Consider the following 23,195-nt stretch of genomic DNA (forward strand, 5'->3'; position numbering starts at 1 on the left):
ATAACTAGTTGAAGTGTTTAAAGAAATACCAATAGGCAGACAATTTAGGGCCAGGGATTGAGAACAAAGTATAATGACACATACATATGAAAATGCTATAATGAAATCCATTACATTGGATACTTACTTAAAAAATTAAAAAAAATAAAATAATTCCTTATTTGGCTAACAACTAAGGTTTTGAGATTCAACACTGGAATTTCAACTTGCTGCCCAAAAAACTGAAGAAATGTCTTGTTAGGCTTTAATTCTACCTAGACTAATCTTCACACTTTCAGTACACACCACAGAATATAGTGCAAAGAAGAAGGGCTTGGTGCTCTGAACGTAGAATCCAGACTTCATCTATGTATACGTGTAGTTTTATGTCAAAAAAATCCTTAAAATCAATATAGAATGGTCTTTTAGAAAAAGCCTACCTTCATCCTGGGAAGCATGACACAGATTTTCTAGTTGTTCAACAGGGTCTTACTTGCAGTTTTAGAAACCTGGGGTTTGATGTTTTCTTTCTTTTGGTGCCATGCATCATTATCACGTGATCAATCACTAAAGAGCTATTTGGTGATTTTTTTTTCACAAAGAAACTGTCCATCATTTACATAACAAGGAGTTCAGCAGAACATATGCAAATTGATGTCAACAGTGGACAAAAGCATATTCAACATCTTCTGGGTTGTATTTTGGTGAAAAAGATGTTGCTTATTTACACAACAATATTCTTAGTGGGTAAACCAAACAGCACAGCTTTTGAACATATTTTATACATAGAATATTCCCATCCAACTTCCCCTAAGGTTAAAAAAATACACAAAAACACAAACGATACCAGTGACATTGATGGGAATAATGCAAGAAGAAATCACTTGGGCATCTTGTTTCATCTTCTCCTCTGGCGTCGGGAGAGGTAGCGCTTTGCTCCAGTTGGTCTGCTTGTCCAGTGTAGAAGGAATATTGTGTATTGGGTTTTTCGGTCTCTGCCCTAACATGACATCTGCATCTTCGTCGTCTGGCGGGTGGGACTGCAAACAAAGTATATTCAGGTTCAGCCATCATGGCTCAGACACAGTCACGCACACAGGGCTTTCATTGTTGACATTCAAAACACAAGGCAGAAATAAGCTTTTAGGACAAAGGAAGCATTCTAACAAATAGGTAGTAGTCAGCACAACTAATTGAAAGTTTTTTTTCAACAGTAAAATAACACAGAAAGGAAATAATTAGCAAGAGAGACATGCTTTTCAGGTGAAATGGAATTAAGAAGAAAGATGAGATAGTCAAAAATCCTCTAACTTCAAGCATCAAAAAAATCACCTGTTTCTAATCCAGTAAAAGGTAGATCTACATTCTGGCTCCTTATGTCACCATAAATTCCTATCAAAATCTTGATATCTATAGGTGACAAGGATTAAGGGAAGTGGATGAATTAAATATCCATAGTAAGGCTCAGAATCCATGCCTGTAAACCTCGATCCTGGAGTTATTTCAGAATATATCACCTGGAGGACAAGCCAACCTAATTTGGGAGGCCATTAAAACTTCAGGAGTTAAAAGTCAGGCATGGTAGCACATGCTTTTAATCCCAGCACTTGAAAGGCAGGGGTGTGAGGATCGCCATGAGTTTGAGGCCACCCTGAGACTATGTAGTAAATTGTAGGTCAGCCTGGGCTAGAGTGAGACCCTACCTCAGAAAAGTAAAACAAAACAAAACAAAACCCCAGAAGTTAATTTCATTACAGGACACTTTGGTGAATCACATTTTCAAAAGCAGTTCCATTGATAGTGGGTGCCTATAGAAAAGCCAACATGAAGAGGTGTTTCCATCACCAGCTACAGTGGAAAATAAAAATGCTGTTTCAAGAGAAAAAGATTCAATAAGGGTTCCTTTTTCAAATTTGGAAGGGCAGGAGAGTCCTAGTTTATTTTCTTTCACCTTTGCAGTATAAACCTTCTTTCCATCTGTGTAGTTAGAAGCTTTGATTTCTATATTACATTAGAAAATTCTCTATCTGAGCCTTTGGTAAATATTAATATTGTCTAACTTTGATTTTAGCATTGGGCTCCTGGCCCAGGTTGTGAAAAAAGGCCTCATTCCAGTTTTGACTTCAGAGTTGGGTTTCTAAACCAGATTATTAAAAGACTCATGGTTCACTACTGAACCTAGTCTTATTTCCTTAGGCAATTTGGAGGAAGTTGGGTCTCTGTATAAAGCAAATATTTCTTTTCCTCTTATTCCAGTAAGGTTTCAATCATACTCTGTTCTAAAATCAAGACTATTAAAAATTCACTAGTCCTTACATTCAGAAATATCATTCCTTGTTGATTCAGGATTGCATGGACTGTCAAATGAGTCATTCTCACATCCCCTTAAAGAATAGATCCCAGAGCCCCTTTTTAAAGGAACCCCCAACATTTTACTTACCTTATTGGAGGTTTCTGCAAAAACCCCCAACACACCCAACAGGATATGATTCCCCCCCTTGGGAAAAATGTGTTCTCCATGAACATTTTAATAAAATATTGCAACCTTCTTTCTTCAGCTTTTGTGCAGATCCCCAGCGAAGTGAATAGCTCAAATAAAGTTCGAGCACAAAAGACTTTGTTTCCTAGGTAACTTCCAAAAAGAAAAAAAAAAGTTTGGTGCATGCAAAAAGAGAAAGAGACAGAAACAGAGAAAGAGCGAGCGAGCACACCACATGAGAGCTGAGTATGGGAGAAGAGAGCTAGAGAGAAATCCCCACCACCAGAGACCTCATTTAGGCGATTCCTTCCTTGAATAACAATGGGCTGGGAAAGGACTAAAGGACAGTGACCTGACTCCAGGCTCTGACCAGCAGCCAAAAAGCACTTTTCATTTCATGGAAACAGAGACAATTGACTGCAAGGGGATCCTGTTCTCTCTCTCTCTCTCTCTCTGTCTCTCTGTCTTTCTTTTTGATTTGAGAAACTGAATGTTTATAGTTCTGATAAATACAGGCCAAGTTGGAATTTTTTTTTCCTCCAAACTACCAAGTCCAGGAGCAGCAATAGAGCATGCCCATGATGAACAGAAATGCGAATTATAATTTGGTGTGGGGGAGTCGTTAGTGGATAACAAAGCCAATGATATGGTTGTCTAAATTGTGTTTTATTTAATTCAAGTTAGGAAAATACCACGCTTTCAGTTGATTTAAAAGGACTACTGTTAGTTTGAAATAAGAGAGTTTGCAATAAAGTTAAAGGCGAGAAGAAAGGGAGAGTGTCTGAAAAGAGCAGGGTAGGGCTGCGAGGGAATGTTCTCAGAACCAATACCTTTCTACTCCATGGGGCCATGTGGCAACACTCAGTGGGGGAGGGCGAACGGGTGCTGTTAAACTATGAACATGAAATGCAAAAAAAGAAGAAAAAAGAAAAAAGAAAAAAATTAAAAATGTTCACACAGTATATGCTAGTTAGGCCAAATCTATGATAGTGACAAATGAATATACTGGAAGAAGTCCTTCCCTCCTTCTAAATCATTATTTTTTGAGAGGTAACATGAATGGCTAAGAGCACAGATTTTAGACACAAACTTCCCGAGATCAAATCCTAAATACCTGGCTAATTTTCTACATGAGCAGATACAAGCATTCAACTTCTCTAAGACCAATTTCCTCATCTGTAGTAATATAGGAAAATAATACCATCTATCTTCCAAGGCTTTTTTGAGGATTAAATGAGTAAATATATGTAAAATCCTTAGAAAAATCTTGGTACTTCATATGCTCTACTTCTACAACTATAGTTATTGTACCTTTCTTTTGGAGCTGTAAAAATTTCTATGAAAATCGCAATAATTTTCACATCTTTTAAATACTAACTGTACTTGCTTAATGACAGATATATATATATATAACTGGTAGGATTTCTGATTATTTTTTCAGTTATTTATTTATAAGAGGGAGAGAGAGAGAGAGAAAGAGAGAGAGAAAGAGAGAATGAATGGGTGTGCCAGGGACTCCAGCAGCTGTAAATGAACTCCAGATGCATATATATATATATATATGTATATATATATATATCTTCCTGTAGACTGCTCAAATTTCATACTTGCTTCTCCCTTATATGCTATGTTTAGAGACCATCAGGTTCTTGAGTATGTCTCCCGTGCAGTCCACAGGGCCCTGCAGTTGGATTACTTGCTGCTACCACCTTATAATTCTTATTTTTGGAGGAAGAGACCCTGGATTTTCATTTGTTTTGGATTTTACAAATTATGACTATGTAGAGAATCTTATTTGGAGAATAAGTTGGTAACCAATATTCCCTTTTCAGGATATACTAAAAAGGGTATTAAATTATTTTGTTTCATTTGAGCTTCACTCTGTGGCTCAGGCTGACCTCCAACCTTCCATCCTCCTGCCTGAACCTCCTGATTCTTCCAATTATAGGAATGGACTACTGCACCTGGCTTGAAATTCTTTTAAACATAAACTATATCAGCTTTGGATTCAGTTAGGCATCTATTACAGCAGTTACCCTATGGCAGAGCTTTAATATAGCACGAATGATCATTGGATGTTTGTATCATTTTTCATCCAGCAGACTATAGAAATTCTTAGAAGCCAGGAGCCATGTTTAATTTTTTCTTTTAGTCGTCTATGATGCCAGTAGTTTCTGCCTCATGGTAAGAGTTCACCAATGTATTGGGCCACTTGAATGAGACTGACCTTGTATGCTTTAGCAGCTATAAGAAACCTGAACAAAATAAGAGGTAGACTAACAATCTCAAGAGTCTCAAGAGACCTTCTGACTTAAACTCAATAGATAAAACCAGAGAAGAAACCACCAGAAACCCCTAGTTCTGTCAGAGGCTCAGTATGAATGAATGCTGAGACTAGTTATTCTCAAGCCAATGGCAGGCATGTGTGGGAGGTGAGGGGAGTTACATTCAGGGTCTAGTTAGTCTAAGTTTTTAACTGGTAGGATTTCTGATTATTTTTTCAGTTATTTATTTATAAGAGGGAGAGAGAGAGAGAGAAAGAGAGAGAGAAAGAGAGAATGAATGGGTGTGCCAGGGACTCCAGCAGCTGTAAATGAACTCCAGATGCATGTACTACCTTGTGCATCTGGCTTACAGGGGTCCTGGGGAACTGAACCTAGGTCCTCTGCCTTTGCAGACAAGCACTTTAACCACTAAGCAATTTCTCCAGCTCTTATTAATTTTTAAGCAGAGTGAATGCCATCTTTCATGCCTGATTCACTTTGACTAGGTCTTTTTTTAAGACTAAAGATTTTTATAATGTCTATGGCTCCCTCATTGAATGTGACCATTTTGACAGATACAGTGGCCTGAGCTCAGACACTACTCTGGTTCTTTCCAAAGAATCAGCCACAGATAATGATATTAAGTTCTCACATAAGACACTATTATAACTATGCATGAAAACAAGTGGCCCAATTCCTGGGAATAGACAAAAGGAAGCCTCAATATAAAACTTATTTGGAAATGGAACCTGCTTAAATGAAACAAAAGGCTTTTGTGTCTCACAAAAGGATTTTAAAAAATACATAATAGGCACCACAGGTCAAGATCACATGAATTATATGACTATTGATAAATGAATTCTAGTAGTTCATCATAAATGTTCTAAATTGGATCTCCTGCTGACTATTTTTCCACCAGTGAGGGGTGAGGGATGTACTTTATATTCTGTCATCTGGAGGAACCCACCTGCCCCATTAAACAAGCATGAGGTAACACCTAGCAATGACTATGTCCAGGACTGAGCCAAGATATCCTCAGGTTATATTCCTCAACTAATCACCTCTCTCCTATTTCAATAGTACCTTCAACCTCCAGCATGCAAGGGCCGAAACTGAGTGGTCCCTAGCAGGTACAGCAGGATGGTGCTCTTTGATTCCTCTACCTAGATTTAGACACAACCACTAGGGACCCTATAGATGTCAAGTATTTGTCATTGTAACAGTAAATGAGTTATGGTTTTATAATTGCCATGAACTCCATGGTCTTTGTATTTTAAATTGTTCTGTTTCTTGGGTATTTGTAAAAGAGCTCTAATTAGTTTTATTATATTTTCATATTATGAATACATACAGAATACGTCTTCTAAATAATCTAAGAAATTCGATTGCAAGAGAGTGCTAACTCAAGGCACAGTTATGTAAACCAAGAATGCCACTCCTTAATGGTTGCTGGCAGATGAGATTCAAAAAAGCTAGGTTTTGATCAAACTTGTATCAACTAAATTATTCTCTAATAGCTCTACTTAAATGTACCCTATTGCTTATTCGGATAAATACTAACAATTATTTATTCATAACTATATCACTACTATTTGATAATGCTCCAAAATATATGTTGTATTGTTATCATCTCAGTGTGCCTGGTATAAATGAGAAAAATTCCTCTTAAAGAAATAACATTAACAATGAAGTAGAAGAGAGGACTGGAAAATCAACCTACACAGCAACAGTCACCTAATTTTCAACAAAGACATCAAAAACATGCTGGACAAAAGACAGCCTGTTCAACAGATGGTATTGCTAAAACTGGATATCTACCTGAAGAAAATTGTTTGAAATGCATCTGTTCCCTGCACAGAGAACAATTCAAAATGGACAAAAGACCTTCACATAAAGCCAGAAATGCTGAAAGTTCTAGAGGAAAACATGGGAAATACACTGGAAGTTATAGGTAGAGGTAAGTTCTTTCTGAAGGGGACTCGAATAGCACAGGAAACAGTTCAAAAAAATCAACAAATGGGACGATATGAAATTAAAAAGAAAAAATTTGCATAGCATATTAAGCTATCAACAGAGTTAACAGAAAGCCTACAGTATGGGAAAAGATGTTGGTAGCTATTCCTCAGACAAGATGCTGGTATCTGGAATACGTAAAAGTTGGGCTGGAGAAATGACTCAGCAGTTAAGGTGCTTATCTGCAAAGCCTAACAACCTGGGTTCAGTTCCCCAGTACCCACATAAAGCCAGATGCACAAGGTGGCACATGCATCTGGAGTTCTTTTGCAGTGGCTAGAGGTCCTGGCACACCCATTTTCTCTGTCTTTCTCGCTCAGCTTTCAAATAAAAGACAAAACACAATGGTAGAAATTAAACACACAAATACCCCAAATTGTCAGCCAGTAAATGGGCCAATGAAATGAATAGTTCAAAGGAAAAAAAAAGAAATAAATATGATTCCCTTATTTTTGGATAGTGAAGCTTCTCTTTTCAGATGGTGACTACTGAGATAATTCCAAAGTCACCATAGTGCCTAGAAGAAGTGACAATGGACTGTTGAGCCCTGAGACATCACTCTCACACATTACAAGGTTCAGGGTACATTGCAGAAGAGGTGGTGGAAAGAATGTAAGAGCCAAAGGAAGGGTAGGACTTGACCCACGTAAGCCAGATACACGAGGTGGCACATGCAACTGGAGTTCGTTTGCAGCAGCTGGAGGACCTGGCATATTCTCTCTCTCTCTCCCTCTTCTCTCTGTCAAATTAATTTATTAATTAAAATAAATTAATTAAAATAAGGAAGAAAACTGATAACAGGCCTGGGGAGATGGCTCAGTGTCTAGAGGTACCTGTTTGCCAGCCCAGGTTTGATTCTCTAGTACCTATGTTTTTGTTCTATCTCTCTCCTGGTAAGTGAATAAAAATAATTTTAATGAAAAATAGGGCTGGAGATACTGCACAGTGGTTAAAGGAAGGCACTTGCTTGCAAAGCCTCATGGCCTGGGTTTGATTCTCCAGTACCCATGTAAAGCAAGATGCACAAAGTGGCACAGGCACCGAGAATTTGTTTAAAGTGGCAGGAAGCCCTGGTGTGCAAATTCTCTCTCTCTCTCACTTTCTCTCTCTGCCTCTTTCTTTGTGTCTCAAATAAGTAAGTAAACAAAATGTTTTTTTTTTTTTAAAAAAAAAGAAAACTATTGACAGCAAATGCTTTCACATTTGTGGGTAAAGGGGAACTTCTCCTTGCTGTTTATTGGTGGGAGTATAAACTAGTGCAGCCACTCTGGAGATCAGTGCGGATGTTTCTTAAAAAAATAAATAAAAAATAAATAAAAACAGGTCTACTGTATAACCCAGATATACCACTCCTGGTTATATACCCAAAGGATGGGACACTGCTCCACAGACATACTTGCACATGTTTGCTCAGGAAATGGAATCAACCTAGATAGCCATCAGGTGCTGAATGGATAATGAAAATGTAGCAAATAGAAGAAAAAGGCAATTTTTTTCAGTCCCCATGGCAGAGGAACAAAAGAGGATGAGAAATAGGAGAGAACAAGAGAAAACACGTAGTGTGAAAGTAGAAATGATGATCTGGTGGGGAGGGCGGGTGGGGGACGAGCAAGGGGAGAAAGGAACGAGGAAGAAAGAGAAATGAAAAACAAAATTTGTTTGAAATACAACGTAATGAAACCAATTTTTGTATGCTAATGAAAATACTTTTCAAAAGAGAAATAACATCAAATTATTTTGATTTTCATATTTTTTTCAATATAACTCCTAGTACAAAGCCAGAGATAACATAGTGCATGGGCATATAGACAGCATGATTAAGAAGCAAACAAAACAATGGATAAAGAAGCAGATCCTGATTTTGGAATTATCACTCGGTAAAGGAGTAGCAGTGAACAACACTGGTTTACTCACAATAACAATGTGGAAGAGTTATAATACCATTCATTCATTCAAGAATATTTCTTAGACAAGAGTTAAAATCAGTCCCAGTGTAAACAAACAAACAAACAGATTCAAAATGAAATATGTTTGTTCACTGTATAATTCTTTCAGCTTTTCTGGCCTATAGGTAGATTTTATTAACAACTGGAGAAGAGGGGGTGAAAAGACTTTAAGAGCCACAGGATGGTAAGGAATATCCTGAGGCAATTCTCCCCACCCCACCCACACAGAATGCCATGGTGAATACCAATAACTCCAGTGAAGGGGACCCTCAGTGGAATGGAGGTGGGAAGAGGAGATATAAGAGGATAACATGAAGTGAATGGGAACAACAGATGATTTGTTCATACAATAAAATTCATAATTAATTTGTTAAAAATATTGGAAAAAACTGCTGGATAAAAATGAAAAATCAATTTCTCCCTCCTTGTGCAACTGGCTTACATAGATCCTGGGGAACTGAACCTGGGTCCTTATGCTTTGCAGGCAACCACCTTAACCACTAAGCCATCTCCAGCCCAATTAATACATTTTGGCATAAGCTAGTACCAATCATGTCCATCTGATTCTGACCAACAGATTCTACTTTGATGCCTTCCCTCCATTTCTATTCCCACTGGATCCATCAGGTCTTCAAGTCCTTTCCCTAGCTTCTCATAAGATTGTCTCCATGAAAGTCAGAGTTATACTTCTGACTTGTGCTCAGAACAAGAAATAACAAACATACTCCTTGAAGAAATTTCTTCAGTGACCATCACAGAAATATTTACAAAGCCCAATCTTTCTTTTGGTGTGTGTGTGTGTGTGTGTATGTATGAGAGAGAGAGAGAGAGAGAGAGGAAGGGAGAGAGAGAGAGAGAGGTCATTTTCACTTTCATGACTATGAGCAAGTTTTTCCTCCAAAGATTTCAAGATTTGCCCAATCTTTCTTTTACTGCCAGAAAAAAAAAAAAATAATAATCCCCCTGCTCCATATTTTACTTTCTTTTTTTTTGGTTTTGTTTTATATGCTGATGGGGGCTTATTTTGTTTCACTTTTCCAAAAGACATCTGTTAAAATGTTGTGGGTATTCCAGCAGGAAATGTTTTGAAAAAATTGGCTTTGGTTTGTGATCTAACTGATACCACATGGCATTTATAGCTGTTGACTTTCAGGACTGATATATTACTATCATGCTATCTTAAACCTGAGCAATTTTTACTAGAGATTGGGTGTTATAATGCATCGAATATGGGAGTAAAACCTCAGAGTGAAGATGTCTATTACCAGCCACTCTGGGTGCCTAGTGTGGTGATCGAGGCTCCTATTTTCAGTAGGCCCCAAGGCTTGTGTGTCCAATCCCTGCATTTATACACATCACTATGGCCCATCTGTGAGATGGAAGAGCCCCATCTGCCACAGAATTTCATGTGCAGTAGTGTGTGTGGATGTGTTGTACATAAACATGAACTGCTTTGATCTTTCTCAAAGGCTTAAATAAGTTTGGCAATGCTTTCCTTGTGGGACACTGTTGTTACTACAATGACATAACAACTTAGACCCTCAAGAATGTCAGTCTCCCAGTGCCTGGCACTGTGCTCTTATTTAGAAACTTCCAAAGTTGTTCTGAACTTAGTAACATCATTTTAGAACTTTTTGATTTTTTAAAATATTTTTTGTTCATTATTTATTTATTTATTTATTTGATAGCGACAGACACAGAGAGAAAGACAGAGACAGAGAGACAGAGAGAATGGGCACGCCAGGGCTTCCAGCCACTGCACACGAACTCCAGACGTGTGCACCCCCTTGTGCATCTGGCTAACGTGTGTCCTGGGGAACCAAGCCTCGAACTAGGGTCCTTAGGCTTCACAGGCAAGCGCTTAACCGCTAAGCCATCTCTCTAGCCCCTGTTTTGTCTTTTTGTTTTTTTTTTTTTTTTTTTTTTTTTTTTGAGGTAGGATCACACTCTAGCCCAGGCTGACCTGGAATTCACTATGTAATCTCAGGCTGGCTTCAAACTCACAGTGATCTTCCTACCCCTGCCTCCCAAGTGGTGGGATTAAAGGTGGGCGCCAACACACCTAGCAGTAACATCATTTTAAATTCATCGTGTACTTTTTCTTCCCTTCTCTTCAACTCCCATATTCACCAAGGGGAACAATAAAATGAGAAGTTGAGAAGAAGCTTAGAGAGGGTTGAGAATTTAGCCAAGCAGAAGAGTTCTTGTCTAGTAAACATAAAGCCCTGGGTTGGTTCCTTAGCACCAAAATAAATGACAGTAAATGAATGAATGAATGAATGAATGAATGAATGAATAAATAAATAATGGGAACTAGGAAGAAGCTTAGAGGACACCCTCTGTAACCTCTGTTTTTGCTGTCCTGAGCCTTGCTTTTCTTTCCAGGGTTATCCTTTGACACCACTCTCTCCTAAGCAGCTAGAACCTTCGGTTTCCTCAAAGGCAACACTCCTACCTGGCATGCCACCCTTGATCCCATGTCCACACCTATCACTCCACGCTCCCTGCCAGCGGTGGAGGCTGAAGAAAGTTCACAAGTACACAGCAAGCTGCCAAGAACTCCTTGTGGAAAACCCAAGGGAATAAGTCAGTCACTGAAGAGGAATTCTGGACAATAGTGATGGTCCACAAAGGGAGATATTTGGGAATAAATGTTTACTGAATTGTTCTTTTAATTAATTTATGGACTGATAGCTAGGTAAAATGTTTAAAAAAACATTAATTATTCATCTCCTCATCGTTGATAAAACTGCCTTTCCAATTCCTACTCTTATTACATTCACTGACAAGTATAGCCACCTCCGCCTCAATTCGCCTGAGGGTTACTTTGCAAAAGAAAATATATACAAAAGGAAGCTATGGGTATGCCTTGGTGAGTAAAAGTATTCATTGTGCAAGTATGAAGACCAGCACTGAGGGTACCAGAGACAAGAGGACCACTGGGGCTCCCTGTTCAGTCAGTACAACCAAGAAATCGGGAGCTCTAGGTTCAGTGAGAGACTCTATGGAATAATCTTCCTCTGGCCTCCACTTGCATGTACACAGGGTGTGCACATTTGCACACACATGTGCGTACGCCACATACACACACCAAATGCCATACACATATGCCAAAAATGAAAACAAGAAAAGAAACAACAGGCCAACGGGCATATACGAAGATACTAAACATCATTTTTCACTGGGCAATTTGAATGTAACCCACAAGGCAACACTAGTGGATAGCAGAGAGGATGAATTGGAAAATTAGCAATACCCAGTGCTGGCAAAGATGTCTAGCAACTGCAGCTATCCTAAATTGCAAAAGGCTATTTAAAATGCCACAACCAGTTTGTAGACTTTGATAGTATCTAATAAAATTAAATGTGTCTACTCTTTAAATCTCTGCTAGGTATATAAAGAGAAGAAAACTGAATATATCCACCCAAAGTTATATATACAAATTTTTGGGGGGTGGAGAGATGGTCCAGTAGTTAAAGGCACTTGCTTGTAAAGTCTGATGGCCCAGGTTCAATTCACCAGTACCCATGTAAGGCCAGATACACAATATGGTGCATGTGTCCTGAAATCATTTGCAATGGCAGGAGGTCCTAGTATGCCCATACTCAATCTTTCTCTCTGTCTCCCAAATAAATTAAAATTTAAAATGTAAGAATGTAAGAGCCAAAGGAAGGGTTGGACTCCTTACAATGTGCTCCCTCCAGACAAAAAATTGGCCTCAATATCCATGACCTCATAGTGCCTGACACTACCTATACAAGATCATCATAAGAGGAGGGAAGGATCATGGCATCCAAATACAGGAGAGACTTATTGAGATGGGGAGGAGATGTGATGGAGAATGGAATTTCAAGGGGGAAAAGGGGGGGAGGGAGGGTATTACCATGGGATATTCTTTATAATCATGGAAAATGTTTAATAAAATTGAGAAAAAAATAAAAAAATAATTAAATTAACAATATTTGTGGCTGTTTTATTTGTAAAATGTCAAGCAAAATCCTGCAACTCAGAACAGCCCAAATCTCTGCTGACAATAGAATAATTACCATGTTGTGAAGTGCTGTATTCCTAGACTGGAATACCACACAGTAGTCAAAAGAACACACTACACACTATTTCTGTAGCCTAACACTGATCGCAGGGATGTATGTGGGGCAGGCTAAGAGTGTAACTCAGGAATACGGCACTTTTCTAACATGCCAAAGGCTCTGTGTTCCAGCCTCAGCCCTTCACAAACAAATATGTGACTAAAGGAGCCAGCCACAAAGAAGCAAGTCATCATTCACCTTAAAAATATTTTATTTATTTGTTTATTTATTTATTTATGAGAGAGAGAGAGAGAGAATGGGCATACCTGGGCCTCTAGCGATTGCAAACGAACTCCAGACCCACATGCCACACCCTGTGCACTTGACTTCTGTGGGCTGTTGAGCTGAGCAGGCAAGTGCCTTAAATGCTATGACATCTCTCCATCCCCATCATTCAGTTTTGAGTCTTGTTCTGTTAGTGGACATTGTCAGTATAAAATCTGTCCCTCATAAGTGAGGCTTGAATGACATAGCAATGGCTCATTTTTTTAACCCAAAGAAGGGCTTTCTGAACAAGAGTGTGCAAAACATCTTTCTCTTTTTTGGTCTTAGCTGGAATGGGGCAGAAATTCCTAAGATAAAAGAATACATAAAACAATTCTATGTGTTTTAAGTTTAGGAAAACTTTGTTTAATCATGTCCCATTAATGAAGTATTTTAAACATGAAGATATAACAGAATCGTATTTGGAGGCATTCATGGAATGAATGAATAAGAAGGCTAAAGGGAGCCCAGGCTGGAGACACTTTGTACTAACTGGTCAGCTCAGTTGTTTATTCATGGGAACTGCCCTAGGCTGTCAAGAAGAACACAAAGCAGGGCCCACTGTGCCAGGAGGACTGAGGAGTCAGTGCCAGTGAGGGTCTTTATTCATTCTCCATGGCTAGCTCAGCCAATGAGTAGAGCCACTGCCAATGACCACTCATCTCCATCAGGCCTCAGAGGTTGCTAGCACCAAATAAAAGATACTAGTGGGGAAAATGCAGGCTGTTCTTTGAAGCTCAGGGATGAAAGAGTCTTTGAACTGCTATGCATGGCACAAATGCTCTCACGGGCATCAGAAGAGCTAACAGTGGGAGTCAGCAAGAGAACAAATTGGGCAAGAAGATGTTGCCTGACTCAGTTCTGTCCCCAGTGAAACTTTGTGCTGGTAACTCGGGCTAGATATGCAAAAAGCTCAGCAGGGTCTTGTATGACCTTGTCCTAGCCAACTTTTAAAGTAAGTGTGGTAAGACCTTTTCATACACAAGCTATGTGCCTTCTGTCTTTCCTGGTTTTCCTTCTACTTTTTTTCTGAGCACACCTCTATGGATGTTATCATGTATATAGACTTGTGTAACCACTACCACAATCAGGCCACAGAACTGCTTGATGACCTCCCCACTAACTTCACCTCTACTATCCTTTTATAATCACAGCATCCCCCACTCTTAACTACTGGCAATCACTAATCTATTCTCCATCACTATGGCTGTGTCTCTTGGAAAATGTTACATGAATGGAATCTGACAGTATGTAACCTTTGGAGACTGGCTTCTTTTTCTCTGAACAATGCCTTTGAGATCTATCCAAGTTGATGTGTGCATCAATAATTCAGTCTTTTTTATTGTAAGTAGTATTCCACTGCCTATCTAAATTCCAAAAAGTGGAAAAGTCCCAGGCATGTAAGAGAATGTCAGCCTGAGACTATTCTATAAAATGATGTATACAGGCAAATAATTTTATTGACAGTTTCATAGCCAGGGAAAGAAAGAATGTCAAACCTAAATTCTGTAAGAAGACATTTTCTTTCTCACAATATTTAATATGAACCAGGCTCATTGGCTAATGCTTTCATCAGCTATTGTGGTGGTTAAGAAGCTATTGTCTGTTTGCTCCAAACTTATTTTTGTACACACTGCTGTGCAATGCTGAGGTTCTGAAGACATTTCTGTCTGGACAGCTGCTTCCCATTAAATTCTGCAAATAGACCTTCAAGCAGGAGACTAGAAGAAAAAGGAGGGGCTTCCTTCTCCTCCACACTTGCTGCTTCTATTAACACCATCCTGGTAATGGTCACTTACCCCAGCCCAGGCTGAGGCACCTGGTTCAGCTATCTCCTATTTTGATACTTCCCACAAGCAGCCTTACCATTCCTCCTCAGGGCTTCAGTCATGTTTAGCCATTCACAGTGCTAGAAGGTTAATAACATAATCTTGGTAATTTTGAACAGCTCAAATCATGGATGTCTGCTCTAGAGGGTTCTTTCCTTTTTCCCTTTCAGGTAAGGCCTTTAGTCCCTTAGTTAATCTTCCTGAGAAATGCCCATATAGACATAAGGGTGCCTTACTATTCTTCTGGGCATTTCTCAGCCAACCAAGTTGACAATCAAGATAAACAATTCCACCTTACTATGCCACCAACACCTTTTATAGACTAGCATAATTAATCCTATAAATGCATACTCTGTTTTCATAAAGCACAGCCTCTTCTGATCATTATTCTTTCTGGAGTCAAAATGCTTCAGTAATTTGTGAAGCTTATAGGATAGATTCAAACATTTTGGTCTGCCCCTCAAGACTCCTCACAATCTGGACTATTAAGACACTACAACTCATGACTTCTATTTTCTCACCCCATGCACCATACAAAGCAAGTTATTGTAATTCCTATGTAAATACATCATCTTTTCCTGCCTCTCATGTCTCCTCACCTTGTGATCCTTTTCCTCCCAGTGTCCATATGAGAATTCTACTGCACACCACAAAAAATTCCCAAATGCCCCCTCTGCAATGAAGTTCAATCTTACTATCATTGTCACACTCCAATGCCACACATACCAGTGAGGTATTAATACCTTATATTTAATATGGTATGATTGTCTCCAATGTCCACAAACTCAAAATGACAAAGATTATGTTATTATCTTTGTAACACTTATTAAGTTTATATGTTTGGTTATATTTATTCATTTTTATTTGTGTATGTGTTCATGTATGAATGTATGAGCGTGCACATGCCATAGCACATGTGTGGAAGTCAGTAGAACAACTTTTGGAGTAGTCTTTGCCTTTTCACCTCATTCGAGTCAGGGTTTCTCTCTCTGGATTCTCCCATTGTTGTTGGTCTTATTATTTGCTGTATTCATCACAAGCTTCCAGAAAATTCTCTTGTCTACTCTTCCTATCTTTTGTCAGCATGCTGGGATTATAGAAGGTGTGTCACTATTTCCAGCTTCTTACCTAAAGTCTGAAGAGGATTGAGCTCGGGTACTCGGGTTTGACAGGTGAACAGTTTATCCACTGAGCTATCTCTTCAGCCCCAGATATGATAGATAGATAGATAGATAGATAGATAGATAGATAGATAGATAGATAGATAGATAGATAAAGCGATCTATCTATCTATCTATCTATCTATCGATCGATCGATCGATCGATCGATCGATCTATCTATCCATCCATACATACATACATACACATACACACACACACATACATATATTTGGTTTTCTGAGGTAGGGTCTCACTCTAGTTCAGGCTGATCTGGAATTCACTAGGTAGTCTCAGGGTGGCCTCAAACTCATGGTTATCCTTCTACCTCTGCCCCCAGGTGCTGGGATTAAAGATGTGTGCCACCATGCCTGGCTCCAGCTATATTTTTTAAATAGAGAGGGGAACAAGCTAAGTGGAGATATTGTTTTGAGGGTGTAGGACATTTTGTGGAGAAGGACATTTAGTTGGGTTTTGCTGAGTTCTAGGGTCTGTTCAAAAAGTTCTGTGAGAAAGTTATGTTTGGGGCTGGAGAGATGGCTTAGCGGTTAAGCACTTGCCTGTGAAGCCTAAGGACCCCGGTTTGAGGCTCAGTTCCCCAGGTCCCACGTTAGCCAGATGCACAAGGGGGCGCACGCATCTGGAGTTCGTTTGCAGAGGCTGGAAGCCCTGGCGCGCCCATTCTCTCTTTCTCCCTCTATCTGTCTTTCTCTCTGTGTCTGTTGCTCTCAAATAAATTAAAAAAAAAAAAAAAGAAAGTTATGTTTGGATTCAACCTTATAGTTGGACTATGTCTTCAAACTTCTTTAAGTGGAGTAGAGGGATAGAAGGTTTAGGAGTAGGGAAGGAACTTTTTATGTCAGAGATCACGCTACCAAGGATTACATTTTTCTTAATCGCTTTAAAGGAGCAAAATGTCTGTGATATAAGTAAATACCTGTGGTGGTTTTATTCAGGTGTCCCACATAAACTTAGGTGTTCTGAATGCTAGGTTCCCAGCTGATGGAGACTTGGGAATTAATGCCTCCTGGAGGGAGTGTATTGTTGGGGGCCAGCTTATTGGTATTAAAGCCAGTTTCCCCTTGCCAGTGTTTGGCATACCCTCCTGCTGCTGTGGTCCACCTTATGTTGGCCAGGGAATGATGTCCACCCTCTGCTCATGCCATCGTTTTCCCCTGCCATCGTGGAGCTTCCCCTCGAGCCTGTAAGCCAAAATAAACCTCTTTTTCCCAGAAGCTGCTCTTGGTTGGGTGATTTCTACCAGTAATGCGAACCAGATTGCAACAGTAAAGTGGTAGCGAGGAGTGGGGTTGCTGCTAAACACCTGACTATGTGGCTTTGGCCTTTTGGAGCTGATTTTCAAGAGGAATGTGTGAGGATTTGAAACCTTGGCCTAAGAGATAACTTACAGTGCTGTAAGTACAGCTTGATGGACTATTCTGGTCAGAGCTGAAGGACCTGAATGCAGTAAAAACTATGGACTGTGAGGTTTGGCTTATGAGGGTGAGAAAGAGCTTTGCTTGGACTGGGCTAGCAGTTTGTGTGAGAAGCTTGCTCTTGTGCCCATGTCCTGAGAAGTTGTGCAGGGTTGCTTTGCGTAGAAATGAACTGGTGAGAGCAGAGGGATAAGAAACAGAAAGAAAAATCTTTGGGTGAACTGTTGCCCGTTCAGCTGCAAGTGAGAGATTACAACCTTTGAGACTGGGCTAGCTGACCTGCGCGGGGGCAACAAAAAGAATGCAGACTCTTTTGAAAGGGCCTGAGTGCTCAAGGAGTGTCTTGTTCTTCAAAGTCTGCTTTATTCCCCCCTGGATTAGCAAATTGGCACCCTACTTGGTAACGTGGAGTATAAGAAATGCTGGAAAGAGGGTCATTGAGTTTGCAACACGGTCTTGTGTTTTGGAAATGTCCATGGGCAGTGTGAAGCGGGTTTGCTGGATGCCTGCATGGAGACCCCATGGGGCCATGAGGATGAACCGTGGCTTGCAGTGGAGACATAGTGGAGATGCCGGGACCATGAGATGGCTGCCGAGGAGCTGCCGGCCCCGGTGAAGTTTCCCAGGACTGTGAGTAGCCTAGCTGGAGGGGTAGAATTGGAATGCCAGAGACTTGTTGCTGGTTACAATTATCGGACTTGAAGATTTGTCACTGGCTACAGTTGCTGGACTTGAAGCTACAGAGTTTGATGTTTGCCCTGGTTGTTTTAAATCTTGTATTGGTTGAATGTTTCATTGCTATGCCCAATGCCATCTTTTGCAGTGTGAATATTTATTCTGTGCCATTATGGGTTTTTTGAGGTTATTTTTTGGTATTATGGCTCAGTTAAAAGATCTCAGACTATGGGGATGTATGAACATTATTGGAATTGATAAAAACTATGGGGACTTTTAAAGTCAGACTGAATGCATTGTATTTTACATCATGTATGGATATCAGTTTATGGGGGCCAGGGGCGGAATGTGGTGGTTTGATTCAGGTGTCCCCCATAAATTTAGGTGTTCTAAATGCTAGGTTCCCAGCTGAATTAATGCCTCCTGGAGGGAGTGTATTGTTGGGGGCGGGCTTATGGGTATTAAAGACAGTTTCCCATTGCCAGTGTTTGGCACACCCTCCTGCTGCTGTGGTCCACCTTATGTTGGCCAGGGGATGATGTCCACCCTCTGCTTATGCCATCGTTTTCCCTGCCATCGTGGAGCTTCCCCTTGAGCCTGTAAGCCAAAATAAGTCTCTTTTTTTTTTTTTCCCAGAAGCTGCTCTTGATTGGGTGATTTCTACCAGCAATGCAAACCGGACTGCAACAATACCCAAGCTGAATTGGGAGAGGCTAGAATATGATAGACACAACACAATGTTGTGATAGAAGTTTATATAATGGAGGTTGCAAAATTATGAAGATATTTTATGAAAGTTTAAAAAAAGCCAGATGTGGTTGCACACGCCTTTAATCCCAGCACTTGGGAGGCAGAGGTAGGAGGATCACTGTGAGTTCAAGGCCACCCTGAGACTACATGGTGAATTCCAGGTCAGTCTAAGCTAGAGTAAAACCCTACCTCAAAAATTCAAAAGAAAACAAAAAGAGAAAGAAGTGTAAAAGCTATGTGTCTGGTGTATTGAAGCAATATGTGCTTCTTTTATGGAAAAGATACGACTTGACTCAACTGTATACCATAGTCTATACTGAAGTCTCTACTATGAGCCTGTGGAGAAGGAAAAGGATGGGAGGGAATGGGTAAAGGAAGTCAGAGCTGGGGATGGAAAAATGAGTGAGGCAGTTCTTATTGTCTCTTGTCAGTTCTAGTCTTTGACCTTTTGTTTTCTGGCTTAGAACTCTAATGTGGGTCTTCTAATCTTTTTTTGTGTTGTTGCTGTTTTCCTTAGGAGTTGCTATCTCATAAGATACAGTAATTTTTCTCAGTAGAAAAAAATGAAAAAGTAGATCTGTCCATTATTATAGATTTGGATTATAACTAAGGGTTTTTGGGTCCTAGTTGGAGTGACTTCTTCCTTAGTTTCCATTAAGACTGTTGATGGGCTGGAGAGATGGCTTAGCTTGCCTGAGGACCCTGGTTCGAGGTTTGATTCCCCAGGACCCATGTTAGCCAGATGCACAAGGGGGGGTACGTGTCTAGAGTTCGTTTGTAGTGGCTGGAGGCCCTGGTGTGCCCATTCTCTTTCTCTCTAACTGCCTCTTTATCTGTCTGTCGCTTTCAAATAAATAAATAAATAAATATAAGCAACAAAAAGGGACTGTTGAAATGGCTCCTGTCTGTCCCTCAAATGCACTTCTTTGCTAAGAAGAAAAATGTTATTTAATCTCAGTCGTTTATTTTAAAATCCCCACATGCCACATTGTGACAAGTTGCAAACTATTATTAGGCTATGAAATGAAAATGAATTCCTGATATTCATTCCTGGCTAATTTTATCAAGCCTGGCAAGGCATTTAAAAGGCAGTATGTTAAATAACTTCACTGTTGGTCCTGATGATAAAGCCTCGGTCTTCTTTTGGAACCTAATCAACATTTGCCATAAGGGCTTTATCATGTGCCATGCATCTTATCCACTACTACCATAGCAACGACTAGATATCTCACTTCTGGCTCACACTGCTGAAGCTTCAGGGAAATTTGGTGAGACTGCTAGCTTATCACCCCATTTCAGGGAGAGCAATCTCTTCACCTGTCTGTTCAAATCTTGGAATCTAGCAAGGACTTCAGCTCTTTTAAAAGACACCAGGGACCCTACTACAAACTGAAAGTAGCAACAGAAGTTGAGCAATTTCAAGTGCTGACCCTGACTGGTAGCAGCTACGTGGACTCAGTGGGGAAAATGCTGCAATCTATTGGGAGGGTCTACTTAGATTTGCAAGAAGGAAGAGTCAGTGCATGTCCCAAATATTTGCAGATCTGGGTCTGGATGAACAATCATGACCCACGGGAGCAGATGAGCTAAAAATTCCACTCAGATGGGGATGAGAGCCAACTGCTATGTCAGACTGACTCCACACTCTGAAACCTGTATTATGACAGTAGGCTTGAAGCCAACATGTCCAATACTGTAGCAACTTCTAATGACCTTAGATCACATTCTCTGTGGGCTTCTAGATTTTGCTAAGGTGAAAAAAAAAAGTTCAGAAATAATTATTTCCCAGTTGAAATAATGGTGCTTGGGTGGGGATTTAAGTCTCAATTAGGAAACTGCCATAACTATGGCTAAATGTTGTGTTTCTGATGGCTGTGTATCTTTAACTTTCTATCCTAAAATAATTTTACACTTAAAGTTGTAAAATAGTAGAGTTCTCATATACTCTTTCCTAAATGTTAATGGCTTACATGGTCATAATATACTTATTGCAGTGGGAAAATTAATGTTGATAAATGCTATCAACTAATCTGAACACTATCAGCTAATTTCAACCTTATTTGAATCTTACCAGTTTTCTCATTATGTCCTTTTTCTTAACTAGGATTCAATCCAGTATCATACATTGTATTTACTTGTCAAATTTTTTAATAACTTTCAATTTCTGTTACCTCTTCTGTCTTTGTCTTTCATAACCTTGGAATTTTTGAAGAGTGCTAATTGATTCTTTTATAGAATCTCCTACAATCTAGACTTGTCAGATGTTTTCTCATGATGAGATTGAGGTGATCATGTTTTGTCAGGAGTCCCGTAGAAATGCACTCTGAATGCATCATACCAGAAGGTTATGTGCAGATAATGCTAATTTACACCATTTGGTTAAGATAGTGCCTATCAGGTTTCTGAGCTAAAGTTACTATTTTTCTCTTTGTAATAGAACATTATACAGCAGGGAGAAACATTAGCACAATGCAAATAGCCTGTTTCTCAATGTACTTTCTATTATAAAATTTATCACAATAGCCTGATATGGTGGCGCACGCCTTTAATCCCAGCACTCAGGAGGCAGAGGTAGGAGGATTGCTGTGAATTTGAGGTCACCCTGAGACTGCACAGTGAATTCCAGCTCAGCCTGAGCTGAGACCCTACCTCAAAAAAAAAAAAGAAAGAAAGAAAGAAAGAAAGAAAGAAAGAAAGAACGAAAGAAAGAAAATCACCAGAATATTTGGCTAATGGTGATCTTTTTCCAACCTCACTTCTACATATATTAGTTAGAAGTCTGTGGAAAGAAGAATGTCCCTCTCTCATTTATTTACCCATTTTATTTGTATCAGTATACACTCATAGATACTTATCTTATTCTATGTTTTATAATCCATTAGTATTGTGATTGATTTTGCTGATGAAAATGTACGAGATTTGCATAGTTACAGCTCCTTCAGGTTGTCTGCTATTCCCTTTTGACATCCATCCTACTCTGTTTTGAGGACTTTCTTACTTTCTGGCACCACAAGATAGCCCAGCCCAGACTTGGAGCTGGAGAGATGGCTTAGCAGTTAAGGCATTTGCCTGAAAAGCCAAAGGACCCAGGTTCAATTCTCCAGGACCCACATAAGCCAGATGCACAAGGTGGAACATGCATCTGGAGTCTGTTTGCAGTGGCTAGAGGCCATGGCATGTCCATTCCTTCTCTATCTGCCTCTCTCTCTCTAATAAATAAAATATAATTTTTTAAATATCCAGTATTATCTTGTATTTTTCCTGATTCATTCCTGGAATAAGTCATTTCTCCAAGCAACTCTCTTATTAGAGAATGGTATTTGGAAACAAGATCTAGACTCTTTATATGACCAGTTTTTCCAGAGTTCCACTATTCCTAAAGGCCTTCTCAGATGAGCTTAACAATACATGTCTACCATTTACACATATGTAAACATGTTAACGTTATATTTGTCTATCTATATATTTGTATGTGAATATGTGTTCATATTTATACCAAAACCTCAGATTCTAATCCTATTCCTCAGGATTCATTCTAGACTTCTTCTTTTCCTTATTTTACTTGTACCTCCTGTCCCCAACAGTAAAGCAGCTGGCTGTCATCATCCACAGTGTATTTATTGATTTGCTTAATCTTAGTATACATATAAAATAGATTCAAAATTGCTAACTCATTCCCTTGTGAAAAATCAATTTATTAATTAGAGTGTAACTTTTTTTTTTTTAACTTAATCAGCTTCAGCTTGTTGCTTCTGGCAGTGTCATGACTGGAGTTGTTCCCAGGGTGCATTGTTACCACTGAATGAATTGCTGAGATGATCAAGAAGGAGAATAGCTTTACCCACAATCAGATTGCCCACCTTTACTGTTTCTTCACCAGTCTTGACAGAGAGAAGAATAGGATTCTCAGCCTGGAAAGTTTTCTGCAGATTCCAGAACTTGCCATCCACCTATTAGGATGATGGGTCATCATCATCTTTTTTTTTTTTTTTCCAGATGTAGAAGACCAGGTGATAGTCCTTTGATTCATGAGAATCTTGGCTGATTTCTGACCCACTGATGTTGACATTACAAAGAGCAAAAATGTGACTGGATCAGAGCTACTCAACGGTGGAATCAACAGGCTACTGCACTTTGTTTCTTGACTAAAGATATTGAAACTAAAGGGAAGTCCTGGCTATCAGCTCCATCCTCACTCCATTATTCCTCCTTCTCCCAATACTACTGCTGAAGCATGATAGACCCAGATGTGCTCAATGAACACAGACCTGTTTTTAGTGTAAATAAGACACAGTGGAATGATACTTTTGGTCT

The 23,195-nt window shown here is 39.5% G+C and overlaps 1 protein-coding gene across 4 annotated transcripts in view; it reads right to left on the bottom strand.

Moving 5' to 3' along the window:
* Nhs (NHS actin remodeling regulator) overlaps nucleotides 1–23,195 on the bottom strand; it is a 398,091-nt gene that overhangs the window by 15,605 nt on the left and 359,291 nt on the right. For 2 of the 4 annotated variants that reach the window (XM_045140531.1, XM_045140533.1), the window contains exons 4-5: nucleotides 3,289–3,351; nucleotides 827–1,019 (exon numbers count right to left, since the gene is read on the bottom strand). In XM_045140531.1, the coding sequence (XP_044996466.1) occupies nucleotides 827–1,019; nucleotides 3,289–3,351 (256 nt within the window). Of the gene's footprint in view, nucleotides 1–826; nucleotides 1,020–2,419; nucleotides 2,549–3,288; nucleotides 3,352–23,195 lie in introns of those variants that run through there. The other 2 variants (XM_045140534.1, XM_045140532.1) reach the window with 2 other exon arrangements.

This window comes from Jaculus jaculus, chromosome X (assembly GCF_020740685.1).
Source record: "Jaculus jaculus isolate mJacJac1 chromosome X, mJacJac1.mat.Y.cur, whole genome shotgun sequence".
NCBI lineage: Eukaryota > Metazoa > Chordata > Mammalia > Rodentia > Dipodidae > Jaculus > Jaculus jaculus.